The sequence below is a fragment of the Miniopterus schreibersii genome (genome assembly GCF_964146895.1).
Source record: "Miniopterus schreibersii genome assembly, chromosome: 16".
In the NCBI taxonomy this organism is placed as follows: Eukaryota; Metazoa; Chordata; class Mammalia; order Chiroptera; family Miniopteridae; genus Miniopterus; species Miniopterus schreibersii.
In genome coordinates, this window is record NC_138116.1 from 23804840 (window position 1) to 23823510 (window position 18671).

Sequence of the window (18671 nt, forward strand, 5' to 3'; positions counted from 1 at the left end):
TTCAAAAATTAGGCTTGGCCATGTTCATACCCATAAAATTACACCAGTGAGCACAGGACGCTCTGCCTTAGCTCTGAGTTTTAGAATGTACTTGACACTGTGCCATCACAACCGACATAGACATTAACAGGATACCAAGCAGATTCCAAAACTGCAGTTATCTATAAGTTTCATTTCAACATTCTGTGCTTACTAAAGCAGCCTGGGTCTTTAAAATAAGACTATACAGAAATCACATCCATACATTAGGCAGTACATCCATACACAATGGAATGCTGTGCAGCTGTTAAAATGAATGGGACTATAAGAAATAATGGGTAAGCCTGGCCGGCGTGGCTCTGATTGAGCATCAACCTAGGATCCAGGAGATCAAGGTTCGATTCCCGGTCAGGGCACATGCCTGGGTTTGGGGCTCCATCCCCAGCAGGGGGCGTGCAAGAGGCAGCCGATCAATGACTCTCTCATTGATGTTTCTGTCTCTCTCTATCCCTCTCCCTTCCTCTCTCTGAAATCAATACAGACTTTTTAAAAAAAGAAAAAGAAATAATGTGTAAAATATATTAAGCAAAAGAGGCAAAGTGCAGAACATTTTCCATTCATGAGGAAAAGGATATCTATATACACACATGTATATATATGTGTGTGTGCTTACATAGGCATGAGATTTTCTAGAAGGATATACTTAACAGTGGCTTCCTCTGAGGAGAGGGGTTGAAGGTTTGGGGTAGGAGATTCACTTTGCATTATAAGCCTTTTGTATTGTTTGAATATATTACTATGTATATACAGTATTACCTTTTTAATTAAAATGTTTTTAAAATTATACTTAAAAAACTTTTACATCTTAGTACTCTGCCTTAAGATTTTGTGTAAAAACATGTTACCACGAAGCTCGGAATATGAGTTAGTCTAAGCGCCTCTAAGTGAAGACTAGAGAGGCTCTTTTCCTGCCCAGCCTATCTGGGAAAAAAGGCAGCCAACTCCGAGTTTTTTTATTCCAAGGAAAAGGCAGTGCTCATCGTGGCGGAGATCATGGTAATGGTGGAATTTAAAGCATGTGGGGTCAGGGATGTGTTTTGGGACTGCCCATTTGTAGGATAACAAATCCTAAAATGGCACCCAGTCATCTTCATGTGAGGCTACCTTGAGGCTGTCACCCCAGTCCGTCTACTTTCTTAGAACCATCAATCTTACCTCCCTCATTTGGAGTGGGTCATTGCACTCAAGAATATTCCAGTCAATTATACCTCAATAAAGCTGAAAAATTTTTTTTAATTAAATAAATAAAAAAGATTTCCTAACACAGGAAGTTTCTGATACTGGAGGGGTGTTCAGCAAATATCTACTGTATAAATATAATCATCATGGAACCTATGACTAGCTCAGGAGGGCTCATTTTTAGATGATTCTTTTTAAAAGTTAGAAAAAGCAAACACAAAAAGCTAAGCGTAAACACAATCAGCTGTGATAAGGAGCAAAAAAAAGACCATTTCTTGGTAATATAAGACATTTATTTTGGTTACAGTATTAGTATTTTAACACTGATTTGTGATGTAACAGACATTAAACTTATTTTTTTAAAAATTTCATCCCTCCCCTTTTCTGTCAAAAAAAAATAAATCACACTTTCACAATCAAATTACCCTAAAAGCTAACAGGAGGTAAGTTACACTTCCAACCAATCTACTCTCTCAACCGGAGATGGCCTCTAATTCTAATCAGGATAAAATCTTGCCTTGGAAGGACCATCATTGTTGGCTCTTCAGTGATACTTGACACCAGTTTTATGACAGAAAATTTCCTGCGAGAAGCTTATATTTTTATTATAAGATCAGTGCTTATTTTGATTAAAACATTAGCATCTTAACGTTAATTTGTGACACAAAAGGCACCAGCATTCATTTTCTAATCATCCATCACCACGGGTGGGACACAGCGCCACCTGCTGGTCATCACATTGTTACATACCCTCTGACTTCAGGTGGTGGTCAATTCCAAGTGGGGATTCTCCGAGAATCCTACAATGTCAGAGCCAAAGGGACCTTAGACGCCTTCTAAATGAGTCCCCTTGTTTGGTAGATGGTGATTTCTGCTCTCCAGATAACTCAGAGTGGCAGGGAAACAAACCAGCCTGTGGTATGTGTACTGCGTTAGAATACTGAAGAAACGCTTGGTGCTCTAATTTGGGGGTCTAATAGTCAAAGAAAGGGATCAGGTCAGGGGAGGGAGTGAGGGCACCCTGAGTTCCTATTCCATCACTTCCCAGGGCTAAAGCTGTCCAGAAACAGCTTCCCCTCAGCGCTGGGCATGTGCTGACTCTTACACAATAGAATATGACTTTATTTACTCAAAGAACGAGGAGCTAAATCTTGTGAAGTAAATATGGGGCTTCTGAGACTACAGACTATCAAGAAATCCCAAGTTATCAGCATAAAAGTAGTCCCAAAGAAAAGGCAGTAGTTCTCCCACTGACCTTTTCTCCTTCATAACCCCCCCCCAAAAAAAAACAACACAGGTCTTCAAGAGCTCCTGAGTAGCTGTGGCTGTCCCGTAGGGGACCACTGGCTGGGCACGGGAGGGGAGCCCTGGCCCCATATCCTGAGCCTCTTCCAGAGTGGAGCAGAAAGCTCCAGCTTAGGGATGCTACGCTTTCTGAAAGAAGAGTCACACATTCTAACCCCATCTTTTACTTCCTTTTCCTGGAGCAGGGATGGGTTTGTGCCAACTTCCTCTCACCCGCATCCAGACCGCCCTCGGTACCACAGCCTGAATCGTTGTACCCTGTCCACAAAGCTAACCGGCCCTTGTACGCATGGGTGGGGTCAAGGGCAGGTGCAGCGCGCCTGGACACTCCCCCGGGCTCATTTCTTGAGGAGGAATCATGTGTAGTGTGAAAGAATCCAGCTTCAGGAAGCAGCAAACCTGAAATAGTGCCTCAACTCTGCCTTGAGCTGGGCAACCCTGGGGGTCACACCCTTAATCAATCTGAACCCCAGCTCCTTTCTTTCTTTTTTTAAAGGTAACAATACACGACTATCTACCAGCTAGGGTTATTGTAAGGATCAAGTTAGATTAAGTGGGAGGGTTATCTGAAAACCGTGAGGTACAGTTTAGAGGATGGTCATTTCACTTAGGTGGCTCTATCTGGGCAGCGAGTATCTGAAAAAGACGACAGATCCTAGTTTGTTCAGGGCTGCTGTGGTCACAGAGAAAGGGGCTGTCCGGGCTGCACAGTGCCGCCCCTGCTAAGATAGAGACTGTTCCACCGGCGAGTGAGTTCCGAAGGCACGCCTGCTTCTCCCTGTCCTGGACCAAAGCTCCTGGTCAACTGAAAAAGGCACATTCCGCACCTCGACGTGTTTAAATTTAAATTTAAAACAATTTAAAATATTCAATAAAAGTCCCTGATATTTCATTTCTGGTAAGACTCCTTTGCAAATCCTTGCAAGTGATCCTACCACAAATTCAGGATTCTGAGAGCTTGATACACCCACCAGAACAACTCCCGACACATATTTGGTGCTTTAAAAAAAAAAAAAAAAGCTTAATTCCACAAACTTCTATCAGACACCTATGAGCTAGGTGTCGGGGGCATGGCTGAGGACCACCTCTCTGCCACTAGGGAACCTGAAGACGATAGCACTGTATCACTTCCCATGATGATAATCATGCAAAGTCCTAACAAGACTGTGTTGAATATAAAATCCTATATTGACAAATGTGCGTACACATGTGGGAGCTCGTGCATTCCGACACCATCCTAAAAAAAGTTGTTTCTTTTTGTTTGTTTGTTTGCTCTGCCACCAATAAAGGCTCCATTTGGACACTCCGTCATGTTTCATTTCTACCTGGCTGAGTCACTTTTGCTCCCAAGGGCCCAGGGTCTTTTCTGGCACCAGAGAGCCCTAAGAACTGCCTGTGCGTGGGCAGGGTGTAAGCCTGGGGCCGCTCGTCGCCCTGCTCGTGGTCCTCTGGCTGTGTTTCTGAGACACACACCCCCCTACACACACCCACACGCGCGCTGTAATTGGCCAACTTCCTCCTCCTGTTCTTGGAATAGCAATGGAGACAAAAAGCAGCCAGCACGAGTGGCTTGGGCTCGCCAACGCTATAATTCAGGACAAAACCCTTGTAATTCTCTAAATGGTGGGGTTTTTAAATAGGCTGGACTTCAACACCCTGTTTTCTAAAAAAGAAAAATAAACCGTGCCCAAGGCATCGCTCTTCTAACAAACCAAGTGACTAAGAACAGTCCCAGGGAAATAGTCCAGTGGATTTGGAATGCAAGCCTTACAAAGGTTCACATTTTAGAAACTACTGATTCAGGAGAGACTTCCAGGGGAATCTGTTTGCCCACCTGAGGGCCTCTTTGTTTAGGTATCTTTAATCCTAAAGAAATAATTAAAATGTGGTCTCTTCGTAGGAATTTCCACCTACTAACAACTGATGGCAACCCCACGCCAGCTTCAGACTTCATGGAGTGCCTCTGCCTATGAGCAGGGTGTGAATGGCTGTGAGGAGCCAGGGGGAACAGACATGGAGAGAGGGGGGGCCCCGAGTTTGCATAGTTCCTTTACAAGGCTCAAGGTGCTGCAGTCCCAACTCCGGAGAGGACTCAGGGATAAGGAGCGGGGGAAGTTAGGAAGGCCCCTGTGAGCGTCTCAGGCCTCACACTTCCACAGGCCTTCTGCCCTGGGTCATCCAGAAGCATGCATGTCACAGGTCTTCCCCATCTGCAACCCCACCTCAGGGAGAGGACACCATTAATTACAGGCACAGGACACACCAGGGAGCAAGAATGTCCTCCTTAGCAAGCTTTTTTATATGCTCCTCAGGGGGAAAGTGGCCCAGGGCTGTGTTGGGACAGATTTGTGGGCAAGTGCCTGGTGATGCTGGGAGCAGGGTACACTGTGTTTCCTAAACATGGCAGCTGGGGACACCTCAACCAGGGCCTCCCCTGTCCAGCCTCTAGAGAAGAGGCAGTGGGGGTGCCCTAGAGTTTCAACTTCCCCTCCTTGACTAGTCTGTCATTGAGTTGGCAGAGTTGGGCCAGGAAACCGTCATTGGGGCCGATCTCACGGTTCTGCCTCACGATGCTCAGGGCAGACTTGACATCCATCTTCTGACGCATCATGAGGTACGCGATAACTAGAGTTGGGGAGCGGCTGTAACCTTCACGGCAGTGGACCAGCACACGGCCTGTAAGAAATGGGGTGACATGGTGAGCTGGGGCCATTCAGTCACACCATGACTCTAGTCAAAACTCACCCAACAAATGCAAATGACAAATACAATGCAAGGCCATTCTGTACCCACCAGGATGGCTAAAATGAGAAACAGAAAACACAAAACGTCAGTGAGGATACAGAGCAGCCAGGACTCTGACAGTGGCTGGGAGGGGGTGCACACCAAGCTGGCACACCACTTTGAGAAACTGAAGCAGGATCTACTCAAGCTGAACCCATGCATCCCCTACGGCCCAGCAATTCCACCCCAGATCCATACCCAGCAGGAATGCGCACCCACAGTCACCAAAGGACATGCTTCAGAGCGTTTACAGGCAGCACTATCCATAATAGTCCCAATATGGGGACTCCCAAAGGCTCATCAACAGCACAATGAATAAATAACAAGAACGTACAATCTACAAGTTATCAGCAACAACAGGGATGAAACGCACCAATAGGATGAATATGGCTCCATGGAGCAGGAGAGCAGGCAAACTGATCTATGCTGTTAGAAGTCTGGATAGTGGTAAAGAATTGGGAGCAGAGGGATTTGAGATTGAGCACATGGTGGGCTTTCTGGGGTGCTGGTCATGTTTTGTTTCTTGATCTGGGGGCTGGTACATGGGTGTTTGCAGTGCACTGGTTTACACACTTGTGATATGCCCACTTCTCTATGTGAATCTTGTATTTCAATCCAAAGCAAAACATGGAAACAACCCAAATGCCCATCAGCAGGTGAATGGATAAACAAACTATGGTACATCCATATAACCAAATACCACTCAGCACCGAAAAAGATGAACCACTGATATGCGCAACAATACGGATGAAATGTGAGTGAAGGAAGCCAGACCAAAAAGGCGTGCATGCTGTGAAATTCCATCTACATAAACTCTACTGAAGGTACCGGGGTCTAGTGATAGGAAGCAGATCAGTGGTTGCTTAGGAATGGAGGGTGCAAGGGAGAGGTCACAAAGGGACAGAGGAAAATTTGAGGGGTGACGGATATGCTCACTATCTTGGTTGTGGTGATGGTTTCACAAGTATATACATACGTCAAAACTTGCCAAATTGTACTATGTGTAGTTTATTAAATGTCAGTTAAACCTCAACAAAGCAGTTAAAAAATAAAAGGAACCAAGCCGTCAAATGGAAAAACAAACCAAGACCGAAAAATCAGACACACAAACACACCATCTCATGGCTCATGAGACCCTGCAGCATCTGGCCCCCACCTGACATCATCTCCTCCTCTCCCTCTTCTGTTCCTATCACCCTTTCCCCAAAACACAGCTCTGTTTTCCCAATGCCTCCCAAAGCAAGAAGGAGGAGTCTTCCACTTTCCTGCCCATTCTCTCTCCGGCCAGTGTACCCTAAAGTACTTAAAGTGGGGCTTTCCCTGCCCCTGCCCTGGCCACGGGACCCTCTGCAGAATAGCTGCCTCACCACCTGGAACACACTCAGCATACCCAGGGCTCACAGAGCCAATGGGAAAGGGGAAGGTTCAAAGCCCATCCTTCCAGGCCACAGCCAAATGCTACCTCCTCTGTGAAGCCTCCCTTGATCGTCAGGGCTGGAAGTGATTGTTCCCTCCTGGGCGCCGCTGGCTGTCCCTGCATCTCTCCAAAGTGATGGGCCCCTGGCTCCCCTGAGCCCTGCACACTGTGGAAGGCCAGTGAATCTCTGTTGATTCACTTGGCCAATCAACCTTAGCAGCATTTACACTTGGCATTAGAACCCACGGAATTCATTTTTGTCACTCATTCAGTAATCACTTCAAGTGTTCCTGCTATGTGCCCCACGCTACATCAGTTCTGGAAAGACAGACAAGAGACACAGTGGACCCAGCCGGAGGGCAGGCTTCATGGAGGAGAGGACAGTAGGTCCAGTGCTAAAGCTCACAGTGGGGTTTGCCAGAGGACAGTGTTGGGAGAGTCAGAGAGAGCTTTCCAGACTGATAACCTAGACCATGTGCGCTAAGGCAGGAGGTCACAAAAAGGTGGGGTATGTTCCCAGTTGTATGGAAAGAGGAAACAAAGTCAGCTCTAAGTTTCCTGAATAAATGATCAACCCATATACAAGAATAACATCCGTCCCCTTAACTGGGATCCTGTTCTTATCTACACAGGAGCTCGGAACAGCTGGAGTGGAGGGGGTAACACATACTTGACCATGAGGACCACAAAAGACCTGCCAGTAAAGTCTGCAGATTCTCCAGGCGCTAAAGCTTCCCTCCTGGGCCCCGAACATGAGATGCCCAGCGTCTAATAAACTCTGTTCACTGGCGGTCATTTCAGTGGGGAGGCTGCTGGCACAAGAAGCATCAGTGTAGCAGAGAGCAGGCCAGCATCGGGGGGACAGGGCTGATCCCACCTCAGTGGGGGTCACGTCCCCTGGGTAGGTTTGGGGTGAGGAGGAAGGAAGAGGCTAGAGGCAGCGTGAAGGTAAAGGCAGCTGCTGAGAGAAGCTAAAAGCAGAAAGGGCACGTGGCCCAGCCTGCTCAGCGGATATCTGCCCTGGCCTTCTAGGATTTCTCTCCAGCACGCCTTGCCCGGCTGCCAGCGCCTCAGCAGGTCTGCTTCAGTCTTACGTTTGGGAGCTGCAGGAAGCATTTAAAACCTGATGGGAAGATTTGGCTGTGGGCTATAGTTTGCTGACACCCAGCCTAAGCCAATCATGGCTGCCCCATTCCCCTTGCTAGGTACTCGTATCACCCAACTCTAGCCAGTGAGATGTGAGGAGAATTCCACTGGAGGATTTCTGGGGAATGTTTTACTTGCTCTTAAAAAATGAGAGAAACATGAGGGAGAGGTGGCTGCTGCATCTTTTGCTCAGAATGGTAACCAGAATGCTGTAGCCATCTGGGGACCATCAGGGAAGTGGCCAACACTGAGGGTGGCAGAAGAGAGAGGGAAAGCACCTAGTGTGATGCCACCATTGAGCTGCTGAATCAACCAGCCTGCAGCTCCTTCACCTCAGGACTTTTTATCATGGAAAATAAATCTTCCTTACTGAAGCTCTTCGAATTGGGGGATGGCGCTGGAAATGAACCCTCAGTCTAAGTCAAATTAAACACAAGGGCCCCGAGGCTGAGGCTGCACAAAAGGTTTGGATATCTTGTGTAACGTGGGGCCACCTGACAGGCAGCCAGAGAGAGACTCAGAGCTCTCAGTCATTCACCACAGGAGACAGGAAACAACAGGTTTGCCAAGAAAAAGTCTAATCAAAGCTGCCTCCCTTTGTTTCCTGGCGGGGCGGGTCCCTTACCGTTCTTTTGAGCCAAGGCCTGGTCGATGAAGTCTGCAGCCCTTTCAAAGTAGGCGCTAAGGTTGAACTCCTGCGTGTCGTTGGCCTTGATGCCCAGGTAGATGATGCCAGAGTCCTTGTAGAAGTTGGCATTGGTGTTGACGTGCATGAAGGACCTGCCCTCAGCAGCGTTCAGGACGTGGGTGATGCCCAGTTTCTGCAGCTTAGGGATGTCTTGAGCCACAGACCTGGACAAGGGACAGCAGCAGGGGATACTTAACTGACCAACTAACTGGCAGCCCCAGGGGCAGGAAGAAGAGCCTAAGCCTCTTGGCAAAGAGAGAAACCCTCCATGCTCTGGCCCCTGCCAGAGCTTCTCCTCATATGATGACCCTCGTGGCTCTCCCCAGCTATATCTAATTACCAGTAGCTGCCCCAAATAGACTGGGCGGTTTCATGCCTGAGCTGTTCCTTCTGCCTAGAACGCCCTTCTCCATGGACATGCACCCTCTCGTTTTCCACCACCCTCTGCAGGATTTCCTGATTTCCGCCATTTCATTCGGCACCATGCTCCCTATCCTGTGGTGGTGGTATAGCCAAGTGGCTAAGAATGGGCTCTGGAGCCAGGCTGCCTGAGTCTGAATCCAGCCCTGCCACTTACCAGCCAAGCAAGGTTGAGCAAGTCACTTAACCTTTCCGTGACTCAGTTTCCCTGTCTGTAAAATGGGGATGATAACAGTACTTAGCCCCTGGGATTTGTGAGTGTTAAATAAGCTATTCTATAGACAGAGCAAGACACTGAGTCAGCGCTACTATTGTAACACTTGATTGTGCTCATTTGTTTAATGTCCAGGCTATGACCTCTGTGACCAAGGAACCATAACTGCTTCAGGTCTGTATGCCCAGCACCTGCTATGGTACCTGGCACAGAGTAGGTGCTGAATGGATATGTGGTAAATCAGTGAAGAAGAATAAAATCAGCATGTCCCAGGCAGCCTCCTTCCTTGGATTATAAAGTACATCAGCCCCTTCCCATCCCCCAGAGGGATCCTTCCTACCACAGTCCACTAGCCACATTGCTGACACTCTCTTGGGTGAGTAAACACTTTGGGAGCAGTGGCCCCAATAGGACTACGAGGGTTACAACACGTGTGATCTGAATAGTCAAAGGGCTCCTTTATTTCATCTCACAACAACATCCCAATTCAAACAGCCGTTTATACATTACAAAACGTCTTGTCCTACATGATCTTGTTTGCCTGTCACAGCATCAGTCCTGTGAGGAAGAACAGAGCTTAAACTCTGGCCTGACAGGACAGCAGCAGGGTGCGCATGTGCTCATATGGGCTGCTGAGTGGCAGAGCTGGGAAGAGACCTCCTTTCTCTGGCACCAGCTGCACTGCTCTGTCTTCCCCGTCACTCTGCCTCTCATGCCCACCCCATTGCAAATCCCGACACCCAGAAAATGTGGCTCATCTCTTTCCTCTGAGCCCTGACCAGGAGCCCTGATTTTGTTAAGGGGCACCTGATGGGTGGGGTAGCACTAAGTATTCAGTCAATGCTCTCTGCTGGGTGCCCCACACACCTCTGGCTAAGTCAAGGTCAGATTTGCTTAGAGGGCAAGGAATGTGTTTTCTACAGTGGCTGTCAGCACTTGCCACTCTGGCTACAACCAGATGTTGACAGTCTTAGTTTCCACTTGGGAAGTGGTGACAGCTAAATGTGCCAAACTGCCCAAGAGATCAGGGTTTCCAAGGGTGCCAAGGCTGCTTGCTGCTTGGGTGGCTGGAGAGGAGGTTATCCTCAGAACTTTGCAATTATTAAGGCCTTTGGCTGTGATCCTAGGACTCCGTTTTATCTATCCCTACTCACATCACTTCATGCGATGGTAAAGCAGTGGCTCATTAAAAACAAATAATAAAATAACTTTGAAGTCACTTCCATTCATCTCCCTTCCCTAATACTAATTCACCATTCAATAAGTTTACTATTATCATTACTATCACTACTATGAATGAACATTGTACACTGCCTGACACATAGGTACTCAATATAATGAATGAATGATGGAATGAATGAGACAGTCCCCTATGAGGCTGGGACCTGCCTTATGGACCCCTTCAAGCTCCAAGATGACCCCCATTTCTGTGGCAGTCCTTGGCAGAGTAAACAGCAGGTCCTAGTCCAGGACCAGGGGATACAGACATGAGCAAGACATTGACCCTGTCCTAGCAATCCTTCAACCACTTGCTTGGTTGCCACTATCTCTTCCCGTGTAAAACAAGAGAAGCGGGTAATTCTGGGTTTCTAAAATGCAGCCCCTGGGGCCCATGGATCTCAGGGCATTGGCAATTGGGTCCTTGGGGTCTTATGAAAGTCCAACCTGAGCCCTCCCAAGGCTGTACAGACTTGGTAATCCATTCTTTACATTTGGGCTGGCATATCAGCATCTCTCAGAATGGTTAACACTGGGTCTCCCCTGCTGTTGAGAATTTCTTACTAGTAACTTGACTATCAGAAAATGGGAAAACCAATTATTTAAGAACTTGTAAGTGATAAATAGTGCATTTCCTGGTACTGAGAAGGTGGAAAGCCCTTTCTACGTGATGGCTCAGGTCCTTATGGGGTTTATCATCGGATCAATCTAGAATCCATGTAAATCAAACCCTATCTGGAAGGCGGGAGAAGGAGCGAGGAAACCCTGGCCCAGCTCTCCGGTTCCCCCTCATTTGGGGTATTTCGATTCCCGGGTCTGGACTTGCCCGGCGGGTTAAAGTTCCACGCCCGAGTTGTGACGTTAGCTCGTTGCCATGGCAGCGAAGGCAGACATTCCGCGGTGACCTCACTGCAGAACCAGGCAGCTGTCACATGACGCGCCGGCCGGAGAAGCGCCGGGCGACAGAGGGCCACCTGTTTAGTGAACATGGTAGCCCCGACCCCGCCCAAGGCCGAGTCCCTACCGGGGGGCGGTTGCGAGCCGGACGTGGCGCTGGCCGAGCCCCCGGGCTCCGCGCACCCCCGGAAAAGAAAGACCACGCGGCCGCGGGAGGGAACGAGCCCCTCCGCCCCCCGCACGGGAGTGGGCGGCGACTCCAGCCCCCGCCCAGCCCCCGCCCAGCCCCCGCTCAGTCCCCGCCGCAGCGCGAAAGGGGCGATCACGCGCCGGCTCCAACCCGCGACTGCCGACGCCCCCTCCCCAGCTCCCGGGTGGGCGGTGCGCCCCGGGGAGGGCCCGGCGGGGCTGGGACTCCGAAGAGGCGACTCACGCGTTGCCCACGAAGATCCTGGGGGTGACCTCGTTGCAGGGCTGGCTCGGGAGGCTGTAGCAGCCGCTGCCGTCCGAGAGCAGGTCGTTCAGATCCTGCACCGAGAGCTCGAACGGGCCCGACATGGCGGCGGCCGGGCCCTGCACGCCGGGCGGCAACCGGCGAGGGGAGAGCGGCCTGGTCAGCTGGGCGGGAGCTCGGGCGCCGGCCCCGCCCCGCCCAGCCCCGCCCCGGAGGCGGGGCACCCGGGCCGCTCGCGCCCGGCTACCGGGAAGGACGCGCGCCGCCCCGCGCCGAGCGAGCGTCCGGAAGACTCCGGGCCCGTCCCCAGGGGCGGAGATGCCGCCCCCCGGAGCTTCGGCGGCGCGGGGCCGGGTCCTCCCCACCCCCCAGACCAGGCGGTTCCGGTATCGTCATAAACTGGGACGTGCAGTAACTTCATCGGATCACATGCGGGGCACGATGAATGTTCGTTCCTACACCCGAGTGTCGCTGATTTTGGTCAGATTCCAGGGACACCGGGGTTCCTCTTGTGAGCTCCCCCCCTCCTGCCGCGGACCAGCCGCGCTGGCATCGCCCAGGAGCGTGCAGAGCGCCCGGCCCTCTGACGGGCAGTGTGCATGGTGCGGGCCCTCCCAAGTCTGAGAAGCCCAACTCGGGGACGCATTTTTTTCAGCGTTCATTGAGTCAGCCTGGTGCTTAAATAAAGGCTTGGGCTCTGTGCAACCAGGTTTAGCATTCTGATCCTGGGGAATTAAGTTCTCTGAGCCTGTTTGCTGGGAGAGAAAACGGGAGGAGGGATAATAATACTACTTCAAACTCCTAGGGCTGTTTGGAAGATTAAATGTGACATTTAAGGAAAGAGTCCAGCACTAATACTGAGCACCGAATAGGTGTTAGTTCTCTCTGTCCATCCGGGCTAAGGTGGAGACGAATCCATCTCCTTGCCAGCCCGCTATGAGCCGCAGAACGTCAGCAACTGATTGTTCACGGATCTCACTAGGAGCAAAAGACACGGTCTCTGTCCTCTACCCACTGCCATGAAAATGGCAGATTCAACCACCCATCCACAGGCCCCTCCAAAAAGCAAGTGTGATCCTGGGAATTCAGGAAGCCCACATTCTGAGCCCGGCCCTGCTACTAACTTGGATCTTGAGCAGCCTGGCTGCTGCTCAGGACTTCAGTTTCCTCACCTGCTAAGTGAAGAAATTGGATCATGGCTCACCTCCCCTAAAAGCTTATGGACTCACACTTTTAAGGGAAACCAAGACTAATTTATAGCCTAAGGCTGCCTTTCTCCACCCCACCCCCACCCCACCCCCAGCACACCAAACCTCTTTCTCCTCCTGCTGGTGGCAACTGCCCTCCAGGCAGGTGAGAGCGCCTCCAACTTGCTCACTCCTCATCTCGACTTGAGCCATGGTTAGCTTTCAAAAGAGAAGCCCAGGGACAACCAGCACGCTCTGCTGCTGCTCCTTCACTGAGACCTGTCCCTGATGTCACAACTGGGTGACTATGACAACCCATCATGGAGACAAGCTAAGTACCTCACAGAGGGGCCTAGCTGCCTCATTTCTGAAGTGAGCCTAGGAGGAAAAGATGAACAATTCCTTGGATTATCTAGCCTACCCTGTAATAGTCTCTAATCACAGGCAGAGCACAAACTTCAGGAAGAAACTGGACTTTGGCCACTACGTATCTCACAAGAATAGGGTACAAATAGGTATGTGGGCACTTTGGGTTGGACACTGCCACCGGGAGTTCAGGAAGGGTCCACCTTAGAGATATTGACAGTAAACCAGACCAGTACAGGGCTCTGCGATGATGTGGCCTTATCTGCCGAGTTGGGTCAAGAGGACATTAGCATCAGTGACAAAATTTATCTTCCACCAGGGAGTTTATTTGATAGAAATGCTCATTTAAATTATTTAAAGCCAAAGTAAGCTAGAAAGGGAATGGGACGTCAGCACGCAATAGACAAGCTAGTCCTATTGGGAAAGGGTGGGAGAGAGGCTCTGTCATGGGATTCAAAGGACATTTATCTCTGTAAATTTTAATTTTTCTAGCCCTTACCATCCGTTTATTTCTGCTCAAAACTCTTCAAAGATGTCAGTTTGGGAAATTAAACTAAAATTCCTGAACTGGACTAAGGTCAGAATTCAAAATCATAATGTTTATTCATCGGGGTCACTGTCTAGAATGTGAGATTTTCTAAGGCTACTAAGAGGACACCTCTGACATAAAATTACTCTCTTATCCTTCTTTAGTGAAACCTGCTGTTGATACCAAACCTCCAATGGCGCACACACATCACATTTTAAAACTGAGCAAACTACAGGTATTTGTTCTTGCCACCTGCAGATGTGCCTTACTGATTCTTGTCTGTGTCCTAGAGATCCAGTTTCCCAGAGTCTTCCAAATACCCACCTAACCAAAAGATCCTTTAATTCTCCCCCTCCCCATACACATCACCGCTCCCCCCCCCCCCCCCCGTTCCTTCAGCTCTGCTCCCAGTCTCCGCTGTGGTCCTCAGTTTGCCCTTTCCCACAACCCCAGAGGAGAGCAATGCTGGAGCACAGAGTGGTGATGGTGTCACCATGGAGGGGCGGGCTTTCTCACCAGGGCGAGCAAAAGAGAATCAACAAAATCGAGTATGAAAACAAGCAACTGTGCCAGAAAATCGCCAATGCCCATCGTGGCCCAGCCAAGGTGGATTGCTGGAACGAATACTTTTCCAAGAGGTAGTGTTTTTTCTCTTCACGTCATTTTTGGAAAGTCAAAAATGACTCTCCCCTTGTTCAGTTTTAGTGCAAGGGTCCCCTGAGCGGGAGGAGTACTGAAGGGAAGTCATCTTGAGGAATAACCAGAGGTGAAGTTGAGAATGAAAACTACCAAAAAATGGGGAACGTGCCCAGCATTAAAGAGCTTTTGTATCATCTACGAGACTGATTGCAGAGTCCCATTCAGAGTTTGTCACAGGAAAGCAATACATACTTTTGTAAATTGGTGACCATAGCTGGAGCTATGACACAGCATTTTTAACAATCAGTTCCACAAATATTTCCTGAGCTGCTACATGCTCAGGCTGGGATACAGAGATCAAATAAGATACATATTTCCTAATCTCAAAGAACTCGGGTCTGATAGGGGAGACATTCATATAAATAATAATGCACAGAAGCGTATGCAAGAGAATTGTGTGTGCGTGTGTGTGTGTGTGTGTGTGTGTGTGTGTAGGAAGTGTCAAGATGGCCTTTCCTATATCCTTGTATATCTGAAATTGACTTGAAAGCTGAGGTAAGTGAGGTGAAACAAAACTTGTCACCAGCCATTTGAGATTTATCCATAGGCAAGACCTCATCGTAGAAGTCAGACATTCTCAATTCTTGTTTCACATAATTCCTAAAGGGCTTTTGCAAAATGCCACTTTTTACAAGCCGCACCCCAGACCAATCAGCTAGAATTTTCTAGTGACCAGCAGGGCCGAGAACCACTGGTCCAAGCCTGCCGATGCTATGCCCATTGCCCAGGTGCAGTCCCGTCAGGAAGCATGCGGGGCTCAGCAGGGCCAGCTTGCTCCCAGCGCCCAGGCAGCCTGCGTTTATGACATCATCGCCTCATTGCCCCCATCCCATCCAGGGGGAGAATTTTCTTTTTCACCCATCTCAGGGGGTTGTGTTTTTTCAGCTTAAACAGGGAAACGAGGAACCGGGACCTATTGAGAATCACCGTGGAAAACCAGGGCATTCTGAAGAGGCTTGATGATCGCAAACCCCACTATGACCGCAAGTCGTCTGAGACAGACTGGCAGGCACGTGGGAACTCTGGGCTATTCCTGTGCGTGCACAGGGTTTGTGTTCGGATTAGAGTCCGTCTCAGGAGGGACCCATAAGCAGCTGAGGGCGAGAGAATGAGAAATGCAATAATAAATAATGATCCGTAAGAGAAAAACCACCCAAAGCAAACCACCCAGGAACTAAGGACATCTCCTTGGTAGCAAAGCCATTATGCATCAGTTTCAGGAAAATACCTGCTAGCATCTTCCTTCATCCCGCACTTCATTCAGAAAGGCTGAATGTCCAAGCAAAGGAGATAAAGGGTACACAATCCAGGCGGTGGTTAACATGCTTTATTTAGGAATGGCCCTTCAAGAAGGAAAAAAAAAAAAAAGCCATATGCAGTATTTTTAAAACCTCTACTCCATGGCTTTGATCTGTAAGCTTTTTCTAGCCATCCTTAGAATCTAAAACTTCAGCTTTTGCACCAGCACCCTGGTTTTGACAAAAACCTTTCTGATTTTTTTCCCTTCAAGAATTCAAGACGCTATATCAGAAACACAACAAAGTATCTTCTCTCCCGAGATGAATAGGTATGTCTTACTATAGAACACGGTGATCACCCTTGATTCCAAAGCCCTGAGAACTGTATGGAGAGTGAGGGGCCCAGTTAACAGGTGAATTTGCTCTTCTGTATCTATTGGTCATCCATCCAGGGAACTTAGAGCTCTGTCTTTGTTTTCTCTCCGTTTAAGTAGGAAATGCCTGTCTTTTGTCATCAGCTTTGAGGCTTAACATGAGTCTAAGGGGAAGTGATTTGTTCCAAGAAGATATAAACAGGAGGTCTCGTGGCTTTAATGTTGTGCCAAAGTTACATTACAGGTCTCTGTCACTATTCAAAAGTACTGTTGTGTTGGTATTTTGTATTATTGAACATCATTAATAATGACTAAGTTTGGTTTCTGACCCCCCCCCCCCCCCGGAGAGGGATAAATGGACACTCAGGCTTTCCAAAGAATAGCTCTGTATAATTGATGTTCCTCTGTTTCTCTCCCTGAATACAAGGTCACTCACTACGGAACAGACACAAGAAAAGGCCCTAGGATTTCTTAGCTGCTTAAAATCTCAAGACACTCCTAAGTGGTTGAATGCTCAATCTTAGGGATGCTACAATAAAGCTTGAAACATGAAATGAGTAAGTTACATTTAAGGTACCCAATGGCTTTAAGTCTCATCCCAAAATGGAGACGGAATGGGGCAGGCTGAAGGAAAGAGGCTACAAGCATTTTTATTCAGGGCTATGAAAAGTTTTAATGAGAGAGAGCGCTTTTTAAGACATACACCATCACCACCATTCTGGGAGGAAGAAAAAGTGGGGTGAGATGACCCAGCCACAAGATCAGCTCTGTCAAAATGGAAAACAAAAGCACACAATGAAATTAAGGTTCAGACAACACAGAGAATAAATGCCATTAGTTCCTCTGTGAGTACGCGGGATTGGAAAAGAAGGCTTCGTTGATGTTTTCATGTTCCACGTTCATTTATAGGGAGCAGCAACAGTGAAAATGTCAGAAACATATCAAACCATATGGCAAGACAATGTTGCATGACTTCTATGTCTGGTCGTGCTGGTTCTGAGCCTGACTTAATTTTGAAGCACAGTAAATCTTAAATATTCTCATTATAAATAAACTTTTTTATTTTAAAATAATTTAATTCATAGCAAGTTACAGATAAATGTATGGGATGGGGGTTGGGGCCGGGGCTCCTCCTGCACCCTTCACTCAACTTCCCCCAATGTTAGCATCTTGTGTAACTATAGTACACCACCAAACCAGGGACTTGGCATTGGTACAATGAATAGAGCATATTCACATTTCACCAGCTACAAACACACACATTTGTGTGTGTGGGGCTCTATGCAATTTTATCACTTATGTACCTTTGTGTAACTACAACCACATTCAAGATAGTTAACTGTACCATTATCAAAAAACTCAATTGTAGCACCCCTTTTAACCACAGCCACCCTCTTCCTCTCATCCCTAACCCCTAGCAATCACTAATCTGTTTTCCATCTCTATCATTATGTTATTTCTTGAGTGTTACATCAATGGGATTATGCAGTGTGTACCCACTTTTGAGACTGGCTTTTCCACTCCGTATAATTTCCTTGAGGTTCATCCAAGTTGTGTGTACCAATAATTCATTCTTTTTTATTGCTGACTAATATTCCATGGTATGGATGTACCACAGTTTATTTAACCATTCACCCATTGAAAGACATTGGGTAGTTTTTAGTGTTTTGACTATTATGAATAAAGCTTCTGTGAACATTTGTACACAATGTTTCTGCATGAAAATACGTTTGATTTCTCTGGGATAAATGTCCAAGAGTGCAATTGCTGGGTTGTATGTTAAATCCATTTAAAAAGGAACTACAAAATGATTTCCAGAGTAGCTATATCATTTTACATTCCCACCAACAATGGATGAATGATCCAGTTTTTTCACATTCTCACCAGCATTTGATATTATCACTCTTGTTATTTCAGTCATTTTAATATGTGTGTAGTGACATCTCATGCGGTTTTAACTTGCATTTCTCTAATTAAGTTGAACGTTATTCATATGCTTATTTACCATCTGTCTATCCTCTTTCCTGAAATGTCTACATATCTTTCTAATTAGATTGTTCCTTTTTGAAATATAGAATTTTGAAAGTTCTTTTTATATTCTAGAGACAAGCCCTTTTTTGGATGTGATTTGCAAAATATTTTCTCACAGTCTGTAATTTGTCTTTTTGTCATCTTAACAAAGTCTTTCACAGAGCAAAGTATTTTAATTTTGATGACATCCAATTTATCGATGAAAGTATTCTGGATCTTGACTGTATCAATGTCGATGTCCTGGTGGTGCTTCGTGCTATAGTTTTCACACATGGTAAACTGGGTAAGAGGTACACGGGATCTATCTGTATTACTTCTCACACACATGTAAATCTACAATTATCTCAATATAAAAAGTTTAAAGAAAAAATCAGTATGTCCAAATATAAACTCATTACTGAACTGGTTCCAGTTAATCTCAGTTTGAGGACCACCATTCTTCTAGACATCCAGGTGAGAAACCTGTTACTCATCCTTTATTTCACT

The 18671-nt window shown here is 47.5% G+C and overlaps 2 protein-coding genes across 3 annotated transcripts; one reads left to right on the top strand and one right to left on the bottom strand.

Annotated features, from left to right (window-relative positions):
• Nucleotides 1–1736: 1736 nt before the first annotated feature.
• On the bottom strand, nt 1737–11972 carry DUSP3 (dual specificity phosphatase 3). Its single transcript, XM_081116222.1, has 3 exons — nt 11741–11972; nt 8496–8722; nt 1737–5199 (listed from the first exon to the last, which is right to left on the bottom strand). Exons 1-3 carry the CDS (start codon nt 11863–11865, stop codon nt 4994–4996), a joined length of 558 nt encoding a protein of 185 aa, XP_080972348.1. The 5' UTR covers nt 11866–11972; the 3' UTR covers nt 1737–4993.
• Nucleotides 11973–13339: 1367 nt separating this feature from the next.
• CFAP97D1 (CFAP97 domain containing 1) lies at nt 13340–16678 on the top strand (the record flags this gene model as incomplete). Of its 2 annotated transcripts, none has more annotated exons than XM_081116224.1 (5): nt 13340–13463; nt 14008–14078; nt 14363–14481; nt 16053–16109; nt 16582–16678. In XM_081116224.1, 5 exons carry the CDS (start codon nt 13340–13342, stop codon nt 16676–16678), a joined length of 468 nt encoding a protein of 155 aa, XP_080972350.1. The 2 variants fall into 2 exon arrangements, with proteins under 2 accessions (XP_080972350.1, XP_080972349.1); XM_081116223.1 differs by lacking the exon at nt 16582–16678 and adding an exon at nt 15428–15551 and having other exon boundaries at nt 16053–16173.
• Nucleotides 16679–18671: the final 1993 nt, after the last annotated feature.

Excerpts from the sequence above, each read along its gene's own strand:
- DUSP3 (XM_081116222.1), bottom strand. The coding sequence starts at position 11,865 with ATGTCGGGCCCGTTCGAGCTCTCGGTGCAGGATCTGAACGACCTGCTC. Across the intron at positions 8,723-11,740 it reads AGGATCTTCGTGGGCAACGC|GTCTGTGGCTCAAGACATCC; the intron begins GTGAGTCGCCTC and ends TCCCTTGTCCAG. Across the intron at positions 5,200-8,495 it reads GGCCTTGGCTCAAAAGAACG|GCCGTGTGCTGGTCCACTGC; the intron begins GTAAGGGACCCG and ends CATTTCTTACAG.